This window comes from Anopheles funestus, chromosome 3RL (assembly GCF_943734845.2).
Source record: "Anopheles funestus chromosome 3RL, idAnoFuneDA-416_04, whole genome shotgun sequence".
In the NCBI taxonomy this organism is placed as follows: Eukaryota; Metazoa; Arthropoda; class Insecta; order Diptera; family Culicidae; genus Anopheles; species Anopheles funestus.
Window position 1 is genome coordinate 10,108,023 of NC_064599.1, and position 17,116 is coordinate 10,125,138.

At 42.0% G+C, this 17,116-nt stretch overlaps 3 protein-coding genes across 10 annotated transcripts in view; 2 read left to right on the plus strand and 1 right to left on the minus strand.

Annotated features, from left to right (window-relative positions):
• Positions 1-4,128, plus strand: part of LOC125771304 (alpha-protein kinase 1-like) — a 64,140-nt gene extending 60,012 nt beyond the window's left edge. For all 4 annotated transcript variants that reach the window (XM_049441815.1, XM_049441813.1, XM_049441814.1 and 1 more), the window contains exon 7: positions 352-4,128. In XM_049441815.1, the coding sequence (XP_049297772.1) occupies positions 352-819 (468 nt within the window). In that variant the 3' untranslated portion in view covers positions 820-4,128. The remainder of the gene's footprint in view (positions 1-351) is intronic.
• A 1,485-nt stretch (positions 4,129-5,613) lies between these two features.
• Positions 5,614-6,545, plus strand: LOC125771375 (anaphase-promoting complex subunit 15). The gene is made up of 4 exons (XM_049441920.1): positions 5,614-5,765; positions 5,844-6,052; positions 6,120-6,216; positions 6,281-6,545. Exons 2-4 carry the CDS (start codon positions 5,933-5,935, stop codon positions 6,430-6,432), a joined length of 369 nt encoding a protein of 122 aa, XP_049297877.1. The 5' UTR covers positions 5,614-5,765; positions 5,844-5,932; the 3' UTR covers positions 6,433-6,545.
• A 180-nt stretch (positions 6,546-6,725) lies between these two features.
• Positions 6,726-14,508, minus strand: LOC125771321 (RNA-binding protein 1-like). 5 transcript variants are annotated; one of them, XR_007419295.1, is made up of 5 exons: positions 14,347-14,508; positions 13,350-13,627; positions 13,180-13,269; positions 9,603-12,497; positions 6,726-7,961 (listed from the first exon to the last, which is right to left on the minus strand). XR_007419295.1 is itself a non-coding variant. In XM_049441856.1 (4 exons), exons 2-4 carry the CDS (start codon positions 13,556-13,558, stop codon positions 7,886-7,888), a joined length of 375 nt encoding a protein of 124 aa, XP_049297813.1. In that variant the 5' UTR covers positions 13,559-13,627; positions 14,347-14,500; the 3' UTR covers positions 6,726-7,885. The 5 variants fall into 5 exon arrangements, 3 of the variants coding, with proteins under 3 accessions (XP_049297813.1, XP_049297812.1, XP_049297811.1); XR_007419294.1 differs by having other exon boundaries at positions 6,726-7,985; XM_049441856.1 differs by lacking the exon at positions 9,603-12,497 and having other exon boundaries at positions 14,347-14,500.
• Between the last annotated feature and the right edge of the window lie 2,608 nt (positions 14,509-17,116).

Sequence of the window (17,116 nt, forward strand, 5' to 3'; positions counted from 1 at the left end):
TTGTTAGGAAATATGCAAAGTTTTACAAACCAATCGATTGAATATTTACATCCTTCCTCTAGGGTAGACATCCGGGAAAAACCCCAAGGTCTTCTGTCGAAATGCTTCAATGATAGTGCTAAACGTTCGACCGTCTTGCAACCGGTCAATAGTGATAAATCAATGCAACTTTCAAAGAGACAACTCCCAAAGCGGTCATGTGCTTCTGAATCATAAAATCGAAATCCCAAGAGAAAAATGGAAAGCATCTTCCCGATATGACCTCCTTGTATCGCCTTTCGGGCGTTCCCGGTCTCTACTGGTAGTCCTGTTCTAATGCATAATTTATGTTTTCTCGTTTGCTCTCTGTAGCTTCCACCAGTGACGCAGCTTCAACTGCAACAGCAACAACAGCAACAGCAACAGCAGCAGCAACAAATGCAATCACAAGTCCAACCGCAACAGCCAATGCCGGCGGGAATCTCGAACGTTTCGTCCTCCGTAGCGGCCTCACTCGCGTCCGCTTCGGTAGCGGTTGCCTCCGCCAGTGGTACGAGCGGTGGGACGAGTGGTGCCGTCGGTGGCCCACTTTCCATGTCCTCCACCGAGCCCCGCTTCCCACCCGCCATTGCCGTGCAGCGTTTAGCGCCCCAGGTCCAGCGGCAGCTACGCGAAACGCAGGAGCTGATTAAGGATTCCTGCGTGCAGCTGTACGGATCTGCATACGGGACCGGACCTGGTCCACCGACAGGACTGCCAACCGGGACCGGCTCGGTTCTGGCACGGGCCACTGCCCGCCGGCCAACGCTCGAGACACAGTATTCGCAGGAACTATCGTGATATCTAGACAAGTAGTGAAATATTTCCTATAAACGACGACGGCAAAGGTGCAGCGGATATTGGAGGGGGAGGGAACGCCAACGCCAACAAATCCGATCCACTGTGTTCCGCTTGTGCTTACACAAGGTCCTTTTAGATCACTCTTCCGAAGTAGGAGTGGTTTTAACCTTGCTTCGTGATACAATTCATCCTCCCCATCCTCTTACAGTCGCTTCTGAAGCAAACTCCAGTCACATCTGTTTTGGTGTTGTTCCCGAACATGGATGAGGTTTGGCTCAACGAGAGTACAAGCTCTCAAACTGCTCTGCCATAGGAAAAAACGGACGACTTACTTTTTTCACCTAACAAACAGTCCATTCCGATGCTCCACAGTCTACTGACACAGCTGATTTTGGCGTCCGTTTGAGCCAATGTACATATTAACTCAAACACTCACAACAAGAACTACAAATGCGTCACGCAACTTTTCCCTACTACTGTGGCCACACTACGTTTTGAGGATGCGTCGGAACACCAACCGATCCAAACTAGTATGCACTGAGTAAAAGAAACAAAAGGACGATAACAGACAAAACGTATCCACTCACAAGTACACACACGAGCACAGGAAACACATTCAGCAAACATTCAATAAATATAGACACTATATGTAGTATAGATGAGTAAAGGAACTGTAACGGACAAGAGAACCGTAAAGATACGATACATGGGGAGCGCGTTAGCTAACTCTTCACAGTATCTAGCTTTCGGTCTTATTTCTTCCCACCTTTTCCACAACACACAGCCATATACACACACACACGAATCGTTTAGCTTGAGGAGAAATCATCACAATTAGTTCCAGAACTTGTAGAGGAAGGGTTCACGACAAAGCAAAATGATGATGGTTAGTAGTAACTGCTTCTAAAAAAAATTACACCGTCAATAGCAAGCAAAAATAAAAACCCGGACAAAAATTCGAAGAAAGGTAGAAAATGAGACTTTGGAGAAAGATGGCAAACAGAATGGAAAGACAAATCGGATATGTTGGAGGTGCGTAAAAACAGAGAAACATTATTCAACCTAGCTAGTATGTACTGTTCTTTTGTTTGTTTGTTTTTTCGTTCGTAAAATGAGCTAAAGATAGTTTTTGATACACTAGTAAAAGTGTATGAAGAAGTAAAACAACAACATATAAAAAAGCCAAAACAAATAGAAATGAGAAATGAAATAGGTTAACACTTGTAAAACAAATAGAAGTAAACAAACGCTTAGAAGAATGAACAAACAACAAAAGAATGGAGTCATAAAACTCAAGATAAAAAAACAGCAATTGAAACATTGAAACACATTGACAAAACGTTTACGAACAACACGCAGTGTATTGGAGAATAGATGTGTAAAAGCGAGATTTTGTGGAATAGTTGCAGTGGATCTACTTTATCGTTGACTTATTTTATACTATTTAGTTACTTTCTACACCAAAAAATAAAAGTATGAAAACTTTTACGAAGATCATATGAAGTCAGATTTTTATCAATGTTTTTTAGTTGAGTTTTTATTTGTTGTGAATAATGCGTATATGTTTGCAAGCAAAACATTAAAGAAACGCAAGAGAGAAGAGAAGAAAAGCTGATCGCAGCGAAACAGGAATTAGGAACTAAAAGGATTGCATTAGGAAGTGAAGGATAAAAAAGAATTCGTATTTCATAGCTAATATATATTGAAGCAATCTTTTCTCTTCTAAATTTTACTTGTTGACATGCTGATGTGATTTAAAAGAGACATAACGAGAAGAAAAAAGAGAAACCCCGAATTGATATCGATTCTCCCACGTGGGGAAGGAAACGTTCGTAATTGCACTATACAATTCGACTTAACTCGATCCTTACACACACACAAACACACACTGATTAGGTAATTTAAAGAGAAAGAAAGAGCGAGAGAGAGAGGAGAGATAGAACCCTAGAATTTGTGTGTATGTGTGTGTACTTTGTACAAATAAAAAATTACACGAATATGACGTCAAACACGATTTCGATTCTAAAGGCTTGTCCCGTTGTGGGATAATACAGCCATGGTGTCTACAATTAAAGGAGTTAATGAATTTAGCAGCACGTGTACGTGATCATCAGTAAGTGAACTTTCGTTCTCCATTTTTCGTCAACGGGATCGAACAGTCTTTTTTTCTATCACAACTGACACGCTACAGAACTCTAAGTGCGCAAGTCGTTACAAATTAGCCAAATTTTAACTGAGTTCAAGCGTAAAAGAAGCCGAAACGCTTAAGGTAATCGATTTATTTTAAGCTGAAGCGTACACCGGAAGGACAGTTGCATGATAATTAGTAATAGAAAACTAAAACGAGGATGAGGCTGTCCTTATGCCAACGCAACTCGTCTATCGTGGAAATCGAGGAAAAGATTTAAAGATGCTCCAAAGTAGAATTAAAGTTCACTACACTCAGACACACATTTCCTTCGTGACACGGAACGAATAAAAAACATGGATGATTTACGAGCGAGCGCGACACACTGTATTTTACTGATGATTTGGTGTGTACTTAAACAGGCTACTTCGTACTGTCCACTACATCAGTATTGCCCATCGAGTAATTTCCTTCACAATTCGCATGGTGTATGTGTAAGTCTCACGGAATGGATAAATTTCCCGCACGATTACCTTCTAACAGTGTCAGTGTGTTACTGGAACGGAAAAAGAAACAATTGCAAAGAGAAAATAAAACCCGAAACCCAACACATACGTTTATTTAATGCATAGTAAAAACGCGAAACAAAAGGAGAAAAAGGAGAAAAAAGAACCTTAGTGTATAAGATGTTCAGTGTAAACCAAAAAAAACATGAATTCATTCATTCGCAGAACAGAAAAGAAAGAAAGAAAGAAAGATATAGAGATGCATAGATTCCTGCATACTGTAGGGGAGAAAACTCAAATTAAACTAATGCCCATTTTGACGAAGTTCCCTCTATTAAGTGCACGTGAAATAAGTAAAAAAAATATATAAAAAATAAAGAAGAGGAAGTGAAAATGAAGAAGAGAGAAGAGTAACCATGCCAACAAAGCCGGTTATAGGAAAACAAACCAAAAACAAAGCAAAGTTATCATTCTAATGAACAGGATATGTAATGTAATTGGAAGCAAAGGCAGTGGAGTAAAGTGGATCGTGTCGTGCGTGTTTTCTTCTTTTGTTTTCTATTATTTAATGAAATCCGACTATGTACAAAGCCGTGAAGAAAATCGATAGAGAAAAGTAATGGAAAATTATATAAAATTCAATAATAAAAAAAGAAAAACGTGAATAACAATGGAGAGATGGTTAGTTGATTTTTTTAATGGCAGAAAATGAATTATATTGCATGTTTCGATTAGAGATGTGCAAAGTGAGTAAGAGCGAGATAGTGAGTTGAAACGTTATATTGAACGAGTTTCGTTCACTCACCACGAGGACTTTTAGCGACTCTTTTTTTAAGGCTATAGCCCTTCCATTTTTTGAGTAATTTAGCAAAATTTTATAAATTGAATTATTTTAATGCGAATTGATTGCAATGTGTTTCTTTTCACTCAAGTAATGCTTAAAATAAAAAAAGAGTAAAAAATAATAAAAAAAAATCAAAAAAATCAAAAAAATGAAAATTTACTAAGGCTCATTTTTGCACCAAGTTTTGCCTATAACTCGGTCGGTATCCAACGGATCGCCAATCTTTAAGCTGTGGTCGATAGATGGCACCAATGGCTACATTTTCTTCTTGGACGGCCATGCCCTTAGATGTCCGTGCCAGAAGTTATTCGAGGAACAAAGTTCCTTGCCCTGTTTGAGAAAATGTAAAATTTTTCTCATTTTTGCTCCAAGTTTTGCCTATAACTCGGTCGGTATCCAACGGATCGCCAATCTTTAACCTGTGGTCGATAGATGGCACCAATGGCTACATTTTCTTCTTGAACAGCCATGCCCTCAGGTGTCCGTGCCGGAAGTTATTCGAGGAACAAAGTTCCTTACCCTGTTTGAGAAAATGTACAATTTCCTCATTTTTGCACCAAGTTTTGCCTATAACTCAGTCAGTATCCAACGGATCGCCAATCTTTAACCTGTGGTCGATAGATGGCACCAATGGCTACATTTTCTTCTTAGACGGCCATGCTCTCAGATGTCCGTGCCGGAAGTTATTCGAGGAACAAAGTTCCTTACCCTGTTTGAGAAAATGTAAAATTTTTCTCATTTTTGAGCAATTTAGCAAAATTTTTAAATGTGATATATTTTCATGCAAATTTGTTGCAATGTGTTTCTTTTCACTCAAATAATGCTTTAAATTAAGAAAAGGATAAAAAATCCGAAAAAAAATTTTAAAAAAATTTCAACTCGAAAATTTCATAAGGCTTACCCCTTACGTTTTTTTGGGAAATTTTGCAAAAAAAAATAAATTGATTTATTTTAATGCCAATTGGTTCAAATAAGTTTCTTTTAACTCAAATATTGCTTTAAATAGAAGAAAGAATAAAAAATAATAAAAAATCGCACATTTTCGTTCAACTCACTCGCACATTGCCCTTTCTGCTCACGTATTCACTCTTTTTGCAATTCGACTCACCACAGCTACATGCTTACACTCATAAGTGAGTAAAATGGCCGAACCATAACTTATACGTTTATGCCGGATTGTTTTTATGACTCCGAAATGAGTCGCTAAACGATCTGACTCCTAATAACGACTCATACACTCTGAGTTGACTCACTAAAAAGAGTTGTTATTCTCATTTCCAGTTTTGATCCAACGCGGTATTGCTCTCGGTGGGCTTCTATAGAAACCTTGACATTTGCTGTCTGAACATCGCACAGTGGGCGAAATTTCTTTCGACAAAATTCGGATGTCATATTGCGTTCCACAAAAAGGTAAACAAATATTTGTTTCACAACAAGCCGCTTGTTCGCTATAAATTGTGCTGAAATTGTGAGTGAATTCGTGCGCTTATCACCGAAATTATTTTAATCAAATTATTCTATCACATTTCCATGGGTTATGTTGCAGCCACCCATCGATTTGGTGCATTGGGGTGCGACTAGTCTGCGCTGCATACGACACAGCTTTACTTGAGCAGAAGGAAGTAAAACATCACAATGATTCCTTTTTATCCTTCCCTGCAACCGTCTCCGGCGTACAATTTCTGGTTTTCCGTCGACGAGTCTTACGACGATGATGCGGAAGTAAATACGATGGAAACGGAACATACGGAATGGGTACGGTGCGGTTTGCAAATGAATGTTACTTGATTTTTACACCAGTTCCGTTTTTATTTTCCTTCAGCTGAATCGGATTACCTTCATCGGACAAGAGTTGACCCCGATCGGCAAAAGTTCCAACGAGCAGCATATGGAAAACATGGACACGGAAGATGAAGACGGTTAGTGGGAAAACCTTCTCCATATTGCTTGAACGGTGTTTTTAATGGGCATTTACCGTTACAGCCAACGACGAAAGTGATGATTCGGACAACTCGGATGACGACGACGATGATATGGATGATCTGAACAATACGCGGGGAAATCTTCCGGATGAAATAACCGTCGTTACGGGAGGATACATGGGCGATGAACTTCAAACCAATGATGCTTTATAGAGGAGATGGTCATTCGGTTCCCCTTCTGCTTTCATTCCCGCGTTTCAATCATTATATTAAGCTCGTGTTAAGTTTAAGATTTTCTTTATAATATATCGCTCTAAGTACTTAAACCCATAAGCCCAGTGATTTCATAACCATCGCACTATCGTTCGATCGATCATACGATTTTGGTTCATATTACACTTTTATATCGAAAGGAAAACAACACACTATGTAGCATTAAAACCCAAGAGTCTAGAAATACTGAAAACTGTGACATTATTCATGAACAAACGAATCGACACCGTCAATTTTGTACTCCTGTACCGTCTGTTTCTCTTTATTTATCCGTTTATGTTTTAAGATTCTATTCACTAAGTGTTAGTTTTAGGAAAGAAAAAAAAGAAGACGTTGCGTAGTGTTGTAGTCGCACTTCCGGTTGGCAGAAACATCGAAGTAGCTTACCTAGGACCACCTTCTTTATAATACAAAAAAACGCACGCGGCGTTTGATATTCCGCGGCATGCAAAGCTGCTGTAAGTAATGTCCCCTACTTCGCAAATAAAAGCACATCTGTTGGTAGGAAAAATACCCAACATTCATCTACTACTGCTGCATTATTGCGCGCGCGCGCACACACACGTGCCCATTCTAACCTTTAGTGCTATTTTCATTTAATTCTACTGGGAGAAAGAGATTGACAGAAGAATGCATTGCGAGTTTTTCAAAATGTGTTCCAATATTCAATTACTCTTCAGAACATTCACTCATTCCAGCAAATGTAATAAAAAAAAAGTTGTACGCATCTACGTTGTATGTGCGCGCGTGTGTGTGTGGAAATAAAAATGTTTCGAGATTATTCAAATCACATACCAGCACACAAAGTGAAGAAGGTTGCCGCTACAAGGCGCGAGATGGATGATGGCAGGAAGAATGAAAGTTTAGAAAATACTTTTGGTTCAATCTTACTGTCGCCACTCACAACTGTTGTCGTTGAATGATCTTTGCTTATGTTACTATCGACCTTGTGTAGTTGAGTCTACCTCAATCCGAGATATTCTCACACAAGTCGTTCAGGGCATACGATTGTTTTGTTTTTGCTCTGTTGCGTTTTTTTCTCTTTCAATTCTGTTGAATCCGAGCTATGTGTTGCTGTACACTATTGATTTGTTTTCTGTCCTAAATTCTCCCCATAGTCTATAGTAAAATTCATAGTCGACTTATCATCTAATACATATTACTTAATAAAAGTAATGACAAAGAAAGAGAACACATCGCACGCGCTTTGATAGTACTCCCGTAATGTGGTCTACCAAATTGGCACGCGCACGTTTTTCACATCCTCTCTCGCGTTATATATATACGTCTGTCGTCCCTATCCTAATCATAAACCACACACACAACACCTGCATTTATGTTCGCTCGGTTTGTCCACTAATCGTATGCATCTCCACCACGCCCGGCAGCATCTTTAGCGACGGTCGCGAGATCCACTGCGGCTGCGACGATCGCGATCGCGCTCACGGCTCATGCTGCGGCTACGTGATCTGGAACGACGCGGTGATCGAGATCTGAATAGAAAGAGTAGAAGAAAATGAAGCCGGAAAGGACGGTGGAGGATGTTGTGTGGGGGGGGGAGAAGAAAGTGGAACGGTTCGAGATGTTCGAGAACAGACGGAAATTATTGGCGGTTCCAACTAGACTTATTCGAATTGGATAAAGATGGTATATGAAGCAGCACAATATATGTTTGGTAAGATCGGCTAAATTTGCACTATTTGGTTTTGCAACTGTAACGGCTAAGATTAGATACGGTAGAATTAAGTTTTATGAAAACCGGAATTACTAACGTACAGAACGAGCTACTCGCAAACAAACAACTTAGTATATTTGGTTGGCACAGCAAACTCTTTCTGCAGAACGCGTTGAGTTTTTGTAGCAATGACTTGATCTTGTAATTTCTGATGCACTTTAAGCCCGTTATCATTGTGTTCGAGGAAACCGCACCGAAGTCTTAATTTTACTAAATATCTCTCATCATTTACCTAGTATTATTTCTTGTAGCGCCATCTTTTTTAAAACATAAGAGCATCCACGAACTAGGCACAGCAACAGAAATAAGCTGCAGTTTTTTTTTCTAGCAAAACCACTCCACCATGCACAGTAGGAACAAATGTAAGCCACACACCCTCATCCCAAAAAAAAACTTTACCTCTACTAAGTTGAAGGAGTAATCTTCGTAACTAGTTAGCTATCAGGAAAAGAAAATGATTCCAGGACGTTTGTAACGTGTGGCCATTAAGAATCCCAAATAACATAGCACGATAGCCAGTACTGCGTACAGAAGAACGGTCCGGATGGAATTTGTAGAATCCGAGAACCGCTCCCAATGAATTACCAAGTTCGTAGCATCTTAGTTGCGCACCCGAACATGGTTTGTGTTTCAGAAACAATTGAGTTTATACAAAATACGATCTACAACATCGAATAGAATCTAGAAGCGATTTTCTTCTTCTAGACGAAATAAAAGTTATTATGTTTGTATTAAACCCTTCCCGACTGCGTTGTGCGTACTGGCTAACTATCGGTGAATTGTTGATTCCACCCGTAGATATCACCCCCACGTCGATAGTCAGCGATGCTGTTCCTTAGCATGGGTGCCTTTAGCTAAATAGCATATCAATAGACGGGAACCGGCACTGGTGTGTTATGAAGATGGTTGTCTTGACGAGGACGAGGATAGGTTGAATAGTTGAGCAAGATCGATCTGCCTGTGATTAATATTTGTACGGTGAACCAAAGCTTAAAACCAATAAAAAAAAGCTCTATATATGTGTGTGTACGGAAACTGAACGCAGCTACAAACAAAAAAGAAGAGTTAATTGGACATGACAACGGAACACACCAATGACGCTTATCTTTCAAGAAAAAAAAACATTTAAACGATAGAAATACTAAGTAGCTATAAGTTTAAGAGACAAACACAAAACATTGTTTACTATTTTTTGTACGCACACAAAATACGTAGTACACCAGAAAGGTCGATAACTAAAATAGAGAAATTAATGAAGAAGAAAAAAAAACATATGCAACCCGTTGCATTGCTGCGACACGGTGCCAAAATAATGTGTGATTGAATAAGAAAAAGCGTTAAAAAAGAACAAAAAAATCATACATACACATCCTACCTTTTCCGGTAACGGAAGAAGAGATGAGAAGAGAAAGCGAGCGCACACACGCGTTGTGGAGCATTTTTGATATGGTGGATGTGATTTGGTGGTGGTTGGTGTGGTCGTGGTGGTGGTGGTGGTGGTGGTGAAGGAAGAAGCTTTGATTTTTAGATTCGTTCGATCCAATTCAACAATTGATGGTGAGATTGTATGCGCGATCTTCAGCGGTTCCCCCCGGCTGTGGTGCAGCACTTCTTGCAGTAGAAGAGGCGAAGTCTGTTCGAAGGGGCTCTAAAGATGGTAGAGATGCCACACAAGCGCGCACGCAGGAGTTTTGCGAAGAGATGGCCAGTTTTCTTGTGCGTTGGGATGAGAGGGTAGAGAGGGTGGTTTCGTTTGTCTTCTCACTTTCGTTTGACGATCGTCACCGGCAAGAACGTAAGGGCAAGACGTTTGGAGCGGTTGTTCGGAACGCGCACTTAAGCTTTACGCGGGTCGTTGCTGTTACGTGGCACACGAACTGGCAAGATGATGATGGAGATGATGTGTAGGTCGGTAACAGCGCTTAGGTGTACGGGTAGTAGTAGTAGTAGTAGTCAACGGTGTTCATGATGAAAGGTGATGGTGAAAGAGACATGGTCGTGAATTGGTTGTTTGTGGTGATGTCGAAAGGAAGAGCTTGAAAAGGCTAGCAGCGATGGCGCTTCCGCTAGGAGCTAAAGATACATTATTTACGCACAATGTTTGTTTTGGGGGATAAAAAAAGAGGGAATGAATCGGATTCTCACTTACAGTTGCGGTGTTTTGCTTGCTTACTGTTGGCATAGCTGAGAGCGCTAGCACGGAGTGGGATTATGTTTTGGGTTGCTACCAACACAACACAATTGCACTAAACTGCACCAACTGTAACGTCCCGCAGGGATCACCGCGAGCGATGCGCAAAGTCGATCTTGTTAAGGATGGGCGTGCCCGGATGGGTCAAGAAGCGATCGGGAGAGGTGGGATAGCATCCCAAGAGCGTCAAGGAAGATCTGCCCAGATGTGGTGTATTTCATCATTATGAATACCGTCAGCACATCATACAAACAGCACCGAAGAAAATGGTGATGACAGAAGCGCAGAAGGAAGCAGCAGCAGCACCAGAAGTACTTTATGTTGCCGTGAAGAAGCTGTTGAGAAGGGGCAGCAGATGGTGCGGCTCACAGAACACACCACTTGATGGTGTTCTATTATTGCTCAAAAGGATGCCCAATCGATGACGATGATGGTGCAGCACTAGTAGCAGTTGTGGGTAGTAGTAGTGGTAGTAGTAGTGGCAGCAGCAATGGCAGTAGTTGTAGTAATAGAAGTAGATAGTAGTAGCAGCAGAATACGCTTGGTAGGTAAAGGTTGGTGAAGAATGGTCAGTGATGATATATAGTTGGCAGGTGCAAAGGATCACGTAGAAGCCCCTACAAGAGCGCGCGAAGCCGAAGGAGATGATGATGACAAGGATGTGTGTTCGCGGATGATGGACACGGTTCGGCAAGCGCACCACACAGAGAGCGCAAAAACATGTGTACAGAGTGGACAGGCCACTCAAACGAACTTGAAGGATCTCGCTGGGAAAGAGATACAGAAAAAAAGAAAAGAAAAACAAAACACGGCGTCCGAGGTGTGACAATCCCCGAGCATATGGGATGGCCATTACACCCCAGATGGAGATGGAAATGTTACAAGGGTGGCACGATCGCGTGGCTGGCTGACTAGATGGGGCAGCGATGCCCCTTCACGATGGCTTTGTCGCCAAACTTCGCGGAAAAGCTGGTACAGCCTTTGGCACCGGAGGGATAGTCACAGGAAGACCGTTTGCGGTACATGTGTGTAGTATTGCAGACTGATGACACCTCTTGAGCACTCTGAACCGCATCAAGGACCATGATCTGAACAGGACTTTGCATGACCCGTGTATGTGTGTGTTGACAAGAACTCTAGAGGGAAGCTAGGTTCCCGCTACTGCTGTCTCTTTTCTGCTAGAGCATGAATTTGAACATGACCAGCGTATCACGCAGCCAGTTGATGGAAAAGCAAACACCAACTGGTCGCTCGGTTGTCTGCAAAGACGTAACACGTGTGAGCTGAGCTACACAGCTCCACTCAAATGGCATTTGATCTCATCCAGTTGGAACCAACTGTGTTCACGGGGGGCGAGATGATGGCAGTGGGTGAAGGCACCACCCGGCGGTGCAGGGCGCTGAATCGCGTCGAAGATTACATGTGGTGCTGCTGAGGCGATCGCTGCTACTACCCAGCCGATGGAGAGGGTGTGGAGGAAGATGATGAAGTAGCTGTAGTAGCAGTAGTAGTAGTAGTAGTAGTAGCTGTAGCAGTGACATTGGTGGTAGTAGTAGGGGAAGCAAACTGCAGTTCTCGAGGCCGTCGTATTGAAGGGCCGCTGCTGCCGTTGCTGAAGCCCATCGCAAGAGGAAGCACAGTGCTGTCGCTGCTACTGCTGCCAATAATGCTGTCGCGATGGGCGCTTGCGGAAGTAGAGGTAGAAGCACGTACGCATGCCCGTAGCAGCAGCAGTAGTAGTAGTAGCAGCAGTAGTAGTAGTGGTAGTAGTAGTAGTCGCCGGAAGACGAATGATCGGGACTAGAAGAGATCGAGCCGCACCGGCAGGAGCTCAGGCTCGCAGTAGAAGTATTGGTGGTGTTGGTGGAAGTAGTAGTAGTAGTAGTAGTAGTAGTAGTGGTTGTATTTTTGGTGGTGGTAGTTGTGATGGTGGTGGTAAAATTGGTGGAATTGATGGTGGTGGTGGTGGTGGTTGCGGTAGTAGACTTAACACTAGTAGCGCTACTAGCAAAATTTGGACAAGATGATGTTCTGTGGCGGAAGTCGCTGTCGTGGAGTAGTATCATAGAAGAGTTTGCCCTGAAATTTGTTTGATCAACCATTGGTTAGATTGTTTTCTTCTATGTTACACATACGAATATCTTTTCTTGTTTTGTTTGACTTTTTTTTTGTTTTGGGAGGGCGTTCTGTATTGCTTTCGGGTTTACGATAGGGGTAGTAATGAGAAAGAAACAGTCCAACAAACCCGCGCAATGGATCCTAAACCGAGTTCGAGCATTTGCGTTACGATCCCCTCCTTGTAATGATTTTGCTTGATTTTATCAGTGTTAATGTCTTTCATCCTGCCAAACAAATACTCCAAACGATATTATTACATGCTCTACTATAGTAGTAGTTGTGGTGGGGTTTGTTTCCATTTGCTCGGGGAAGATAAGAGAAAATTTCATGTACGGGCCACCATTTAGCTTAGGTTTAACATTATTTTTGCTTCCACACACTCTCAAACACACGCAAAACAAAAGGAAACACAGTCAAAACGAGGCTGCATAAATCGAAATATGATTACATCGAGCGGGTGAAATTCTACATTGTTTAGAGTAAAAAAAAAAACGCTTTACACCACAACACATTGCATGTGGCTCGAGAGGGACAATTAACTCTAGGTTTTGGTTTCTTTAGCATTGGATATACTCTAAGTCACTATTGCTGAGACTAACATTTTACACCTAAAACATCGCTATCGGTCAAAACCTCGACTTACCTGTACGAACGGCGGGGTCGACGCGTACGCTCATCACGTCGTGATCTGCCAGAGGACATCTCTACCCGAATGCGAGTTCCGCAACACCGCCTATCGGGGGTAAAGAACATAACAGTACATTAGCGCCAACGGCAAAACAAAACAAAATCAAACTGAATTCCAAAACTTACGTTCCGTCCAGTGAGCGAACTGCATCTTCAGCGTCTCGCTTATCCTCGAACTCCACGAAGGCGAAACCGGGAGGATTGCGTGCTACCCAAACATTTCTCAACGGACCGTACTTGCCGAACGCACTCTCGATCTCGTGCTTCGACGCCGACGATCCCAAATTGCCCACGTAAACCTTGCACTGCAGGTCCCACTCACGGTAACGCGCCATCTTATCCAGCGTGACTGATTTTATGTAATACAACAGCTAGCCGCGAAAATAAATGCTATCACAATTAACCTACGGTGAGACACAGGCAAAATAAAACTCATTAGATAAGGGATTTTCTATACTCTACCTTAAGGTAGATAGTATACTTCTATGCCCATTCGGTTTTGTCTCAATTTCTAATATTTAGACTCGTATTCTTTTATTTGTTTAGACTTCTGGCATTGATACACAAGTCTTAAGGGAAGGGACTTAACAACGTGGACGATCGATCACACTAAATATCAAAACGCAATAAGCAAACGTTGACCTTGGAGCATTTTTTCGTTAGCTATCGTAGTAATGGGTGGAGATGATTTTACCTCACGGTGCGAGGTTTAATTTTTCGCTTGCACACATTTTGTTTACGCTTTGCACGCGCAACACTGTTTTGACAGTCAACGCATTATTTCTCGCGTTGATATTTTCACCGGGGTAGCGTTACCGTCACATAGTTTAGTTGTGTTAGTGTAAGGACCGTTAGGGCTAAGAACCATTACGAAAAATCACTGCACTTGCAATAAAAGACGTACGCCGAACGGTCAAGCGAGAAACCGCGCTCAACATTAATTTTTCACCGTTCCGAAAGAAAACTAAAATTCACAACGTAGGGATCGATCGCGAACACATTTTTTCCGTTCACCATCGCAAGATGGCGGCCTTCCGCACTAGGGCCATTGCGTCGTCAGCAAGATTTTTCATTTCCATTTTTCTCCACCTTAAAGAACATAACAAGGACAAATAATACATACCTGTTTTAGCACGTGAGTAGAACTTTTAAATAATCGTAGTATTGTAGTGCTCTAGCGTATTTTGTTAACTTTTTTAAGGAAATATTGTACAGTACGACGCACTTCCACAAGCACCAAGGGTAGAGGAAAAATTTAATGAAGTTATAACAAGGTTGGACCAGACAGTACCGTTTTGACAGCGAATGGTTCGAACGGAATTGTGATATTAATATTAAACAATGAGAATGTTTGTGAAATGTGTTATAAAGGATAAAATAGGTTTATGTAATACTGATGAGTTAGTAATACATGTGAAAGTAATAAAATAGTTAATATAAAGGCAAAACTAGCATGAAACAAACGATAGAAATTTGAAGGGTTCGAACAACTGTCAAACAATTTGTTGACATAGCCTTCGCTATCATGGCTGTCAAACCACGGGCACAGATTTCGAAAAAGAATCAAGGTATGTATAGTTCAGTTTGAAATATTTTAAAAATATTATGAAAAAGTACAAAATTATAATATCTTCCTAAAAGCCAATATATGTTTCTGCTGCCTTTACCCTGTATCGTCTGTAATATTACTATTCATACAATCACATACTTCCCATCAATGATCATTCTCGATGAACAATTCCAGTTCGCAGTTTTAGCATGTGTCCCTTCACTCCCTTAATTTTGATATCAGCTTGATTTTTACTTTATCAAACACTAGAAACAATGAGAAATGAAGAATAGAAATATTGTCTTCTAAATACCTAAACGAAACATTGCAACCTGACTCATGTGTGTTACAACGGTGCATCGGCTACAAGCTGGCCGTGTATTTATAAACTCGATTCGAAATTTCACTTGACCTATCCCAACATTAAATCAGGAACCGTAGAGCAGCCTGTCGCTGCTACTCGCACAGCAGTCGATGTCAAGGCGCAGCGACGAATATCCCGGCCTGAGCATGTTTCTCATCTTTTTTATTGCATCCCCTGCACTGCACCAGAATGCAAGTACGATGCACATCGGTAGACGTGCATCGATGCTGTCTCAGCGCATAGCAGCGGAATCTTCTCGTTGGGGATAATCTAACCTACCCTCCGCCCTAGTCTTTCTATCCCACCGCAAGGGATCGACCCATGTCGCGGCACAGAGCGCTTTCCAACCGGGGTTTATCGCTCGTCCGCACACATGTAGTGGTCACGCGGCAAACCAACGCAAATGGTCCATCGCGGAACATCATCTTCCAAAGTAGCGTCCCATACCTTAACCTACCACAATAAGCGAAGCGAACGATGGAATTGCAGTGCGAAGAAGCAGCGCGACACCGGCAGCACAGAATGAAACAAATGGCCAGCATTGGATGTAACTATTTTCGATGCGTTCGCGATGTTATGCTAATGCGATGGGGGAAGAGCAAGCGAAGCAATGGGTCTGGCCTACCCCAATTCGGACCCACCGGGATCGGCATGCATGGATGCATTGAATGCGTCTCTATTTTTAGCGATCGACACGTCTGGCTCAGGGCTGGCAGAACCGCGTTCTTTGCCACCATCCAAGGGCTTGCACACGAATTTCGCGTCCGCTTTTGGAGTGCGGCACACAACACACACGCTACCGAGTTGACAAAATGTGACGCAACTCAACCAACATAGCCAATTCTTCGTTTTCATCATTATCATTGGTCGTCGAAGGCGAACCGCTAAGGACACTTATTAGCAGCACCCTTGTGTAACAGAATCTTTCAAATCTTCATCTGCGCCGTCATCTTGAGGAGTTGTGGACGTGGGAAGGTCTCCTATACCTCGCCTAATGCATATATTGTTTCGGCAAGATATATGCACGCACAGGAACAAATTCATCAGCCCACGAATCTAACCGAAAGTGCATTTCACTGCTCATTAGATTCTATCTGTCAGCTTGGACTCCTGGTGGGTAATAACGGACTGCTGGCACGTGCATTGGTCAAATGTTTCAGTATAAGATCGATGACCCACAGCTATGTATACCGACGAAAGTTGTCTGTACCTTTGGGTGATGATAGAAATACTACGTGTCCGGTTACTGTGCGTATTCGAGATGTCCCCAATGCGTCCAAAATGTCTGATGGTAGATGTTGAAGTTTTAGGGAACGAGAAATTCTCGCAGAAGATCAAGACTTGTTTATGACAAGAATTCCTGAGGACCACTTCCAGAAAAAAAACAGGAATACTAATTGATAGACTCATGCAACAGATAATGTCCTAACAGCAAATAAGCCAATAAGTATGAATCTTTATCTGAGGAGCGAAGTGTTTATCTTCAATCTGGAATATAGGAATCTGCAGCGATTCAATTACAACCGACCTGGACACTAAAGGTACATCTGATTTATGGTACAACTAACGATTTGCCAACGTGAAAATGTCTACCTCCATCACACGATACCTTCCAAGGAAAGCAAGGCGCAATACTATCGCGGCGCATTTGAGGGAGGAACGTTTCGGCGTTGGAGTTATTTACTGATATTTGCCGGCAGCTATCCTCTTTTCAAGTTTAGATGCTGTGTGGCTGCTTTCTTCGATCATTTAACCATTCCGCGTTGGCATTGGAATATGAAATATATTTGTCCTCTTTAATGGAGCAGAAACATTGCAACGCATCCCAAGCAATGTTGAAAGGTAAAGTTGGTCGTCGACTCTGCCGGACATCATCTCGAGACTAATCGAACTGACCGATAAATAATTTATTGCCCATAGTATGGCAGTTTTACTGACAGTTTTAGGACACGCGTGTAGAGGGCGGTTTTTTTACGTATT

What these genes read in the sequence shown, in the direction of transcription:
- LOC125771321 (XM_049441854.1), bottom strand. Translation starts at nt 13,558, where the DNA reads ATGGCGCGTTACCGTGAGTGGGACCTGCAGTGCAAGGTTTACGTGGGC. An exon ending in GTTCGCTCACTGGACGGAAC is followed by an intron (nt 13,270 to 13,349) that starts GTAAGTTTTGGA and finishes TACCCCCGATAG; the next exon opens with GCGGTGTTGCGGAACTCGCA. An exon ending in CGACCCCGCCGTTCGTACAG is followed by an intron (nt 12,498 to 13,179) that starts GTAAGTCGAGGT and finishes AACAAATTTCAG; the next exon opens with GGCAAACTCTTCTATGATAC.
- LOC125771375 (XM_049441920.1), top strand. Translation starts at nt 5,933, where the DNA reads ATGATTCCTTTTTATCCTTCCCTGCAACCGTCTCCGGCGTACAATTTC. An exon ending in AAACGGAACATACGGAATGG is followed by an intron (nt 6,053 to 6,119) that starts GTACGGTGCGGT and finishes ATTTTCCTTCAG; the next exon opens with CTGAATCGGATTACCTTCAT. An exon ending in GGACACGGAAGATGAAGACG is followed by an intron (nt 6,217 to 6,280) that starts GTTAGTGGGAAA and finishes TTACCGTTACAG; the next exon opens with CCAACGACGAAAGTGATGAT.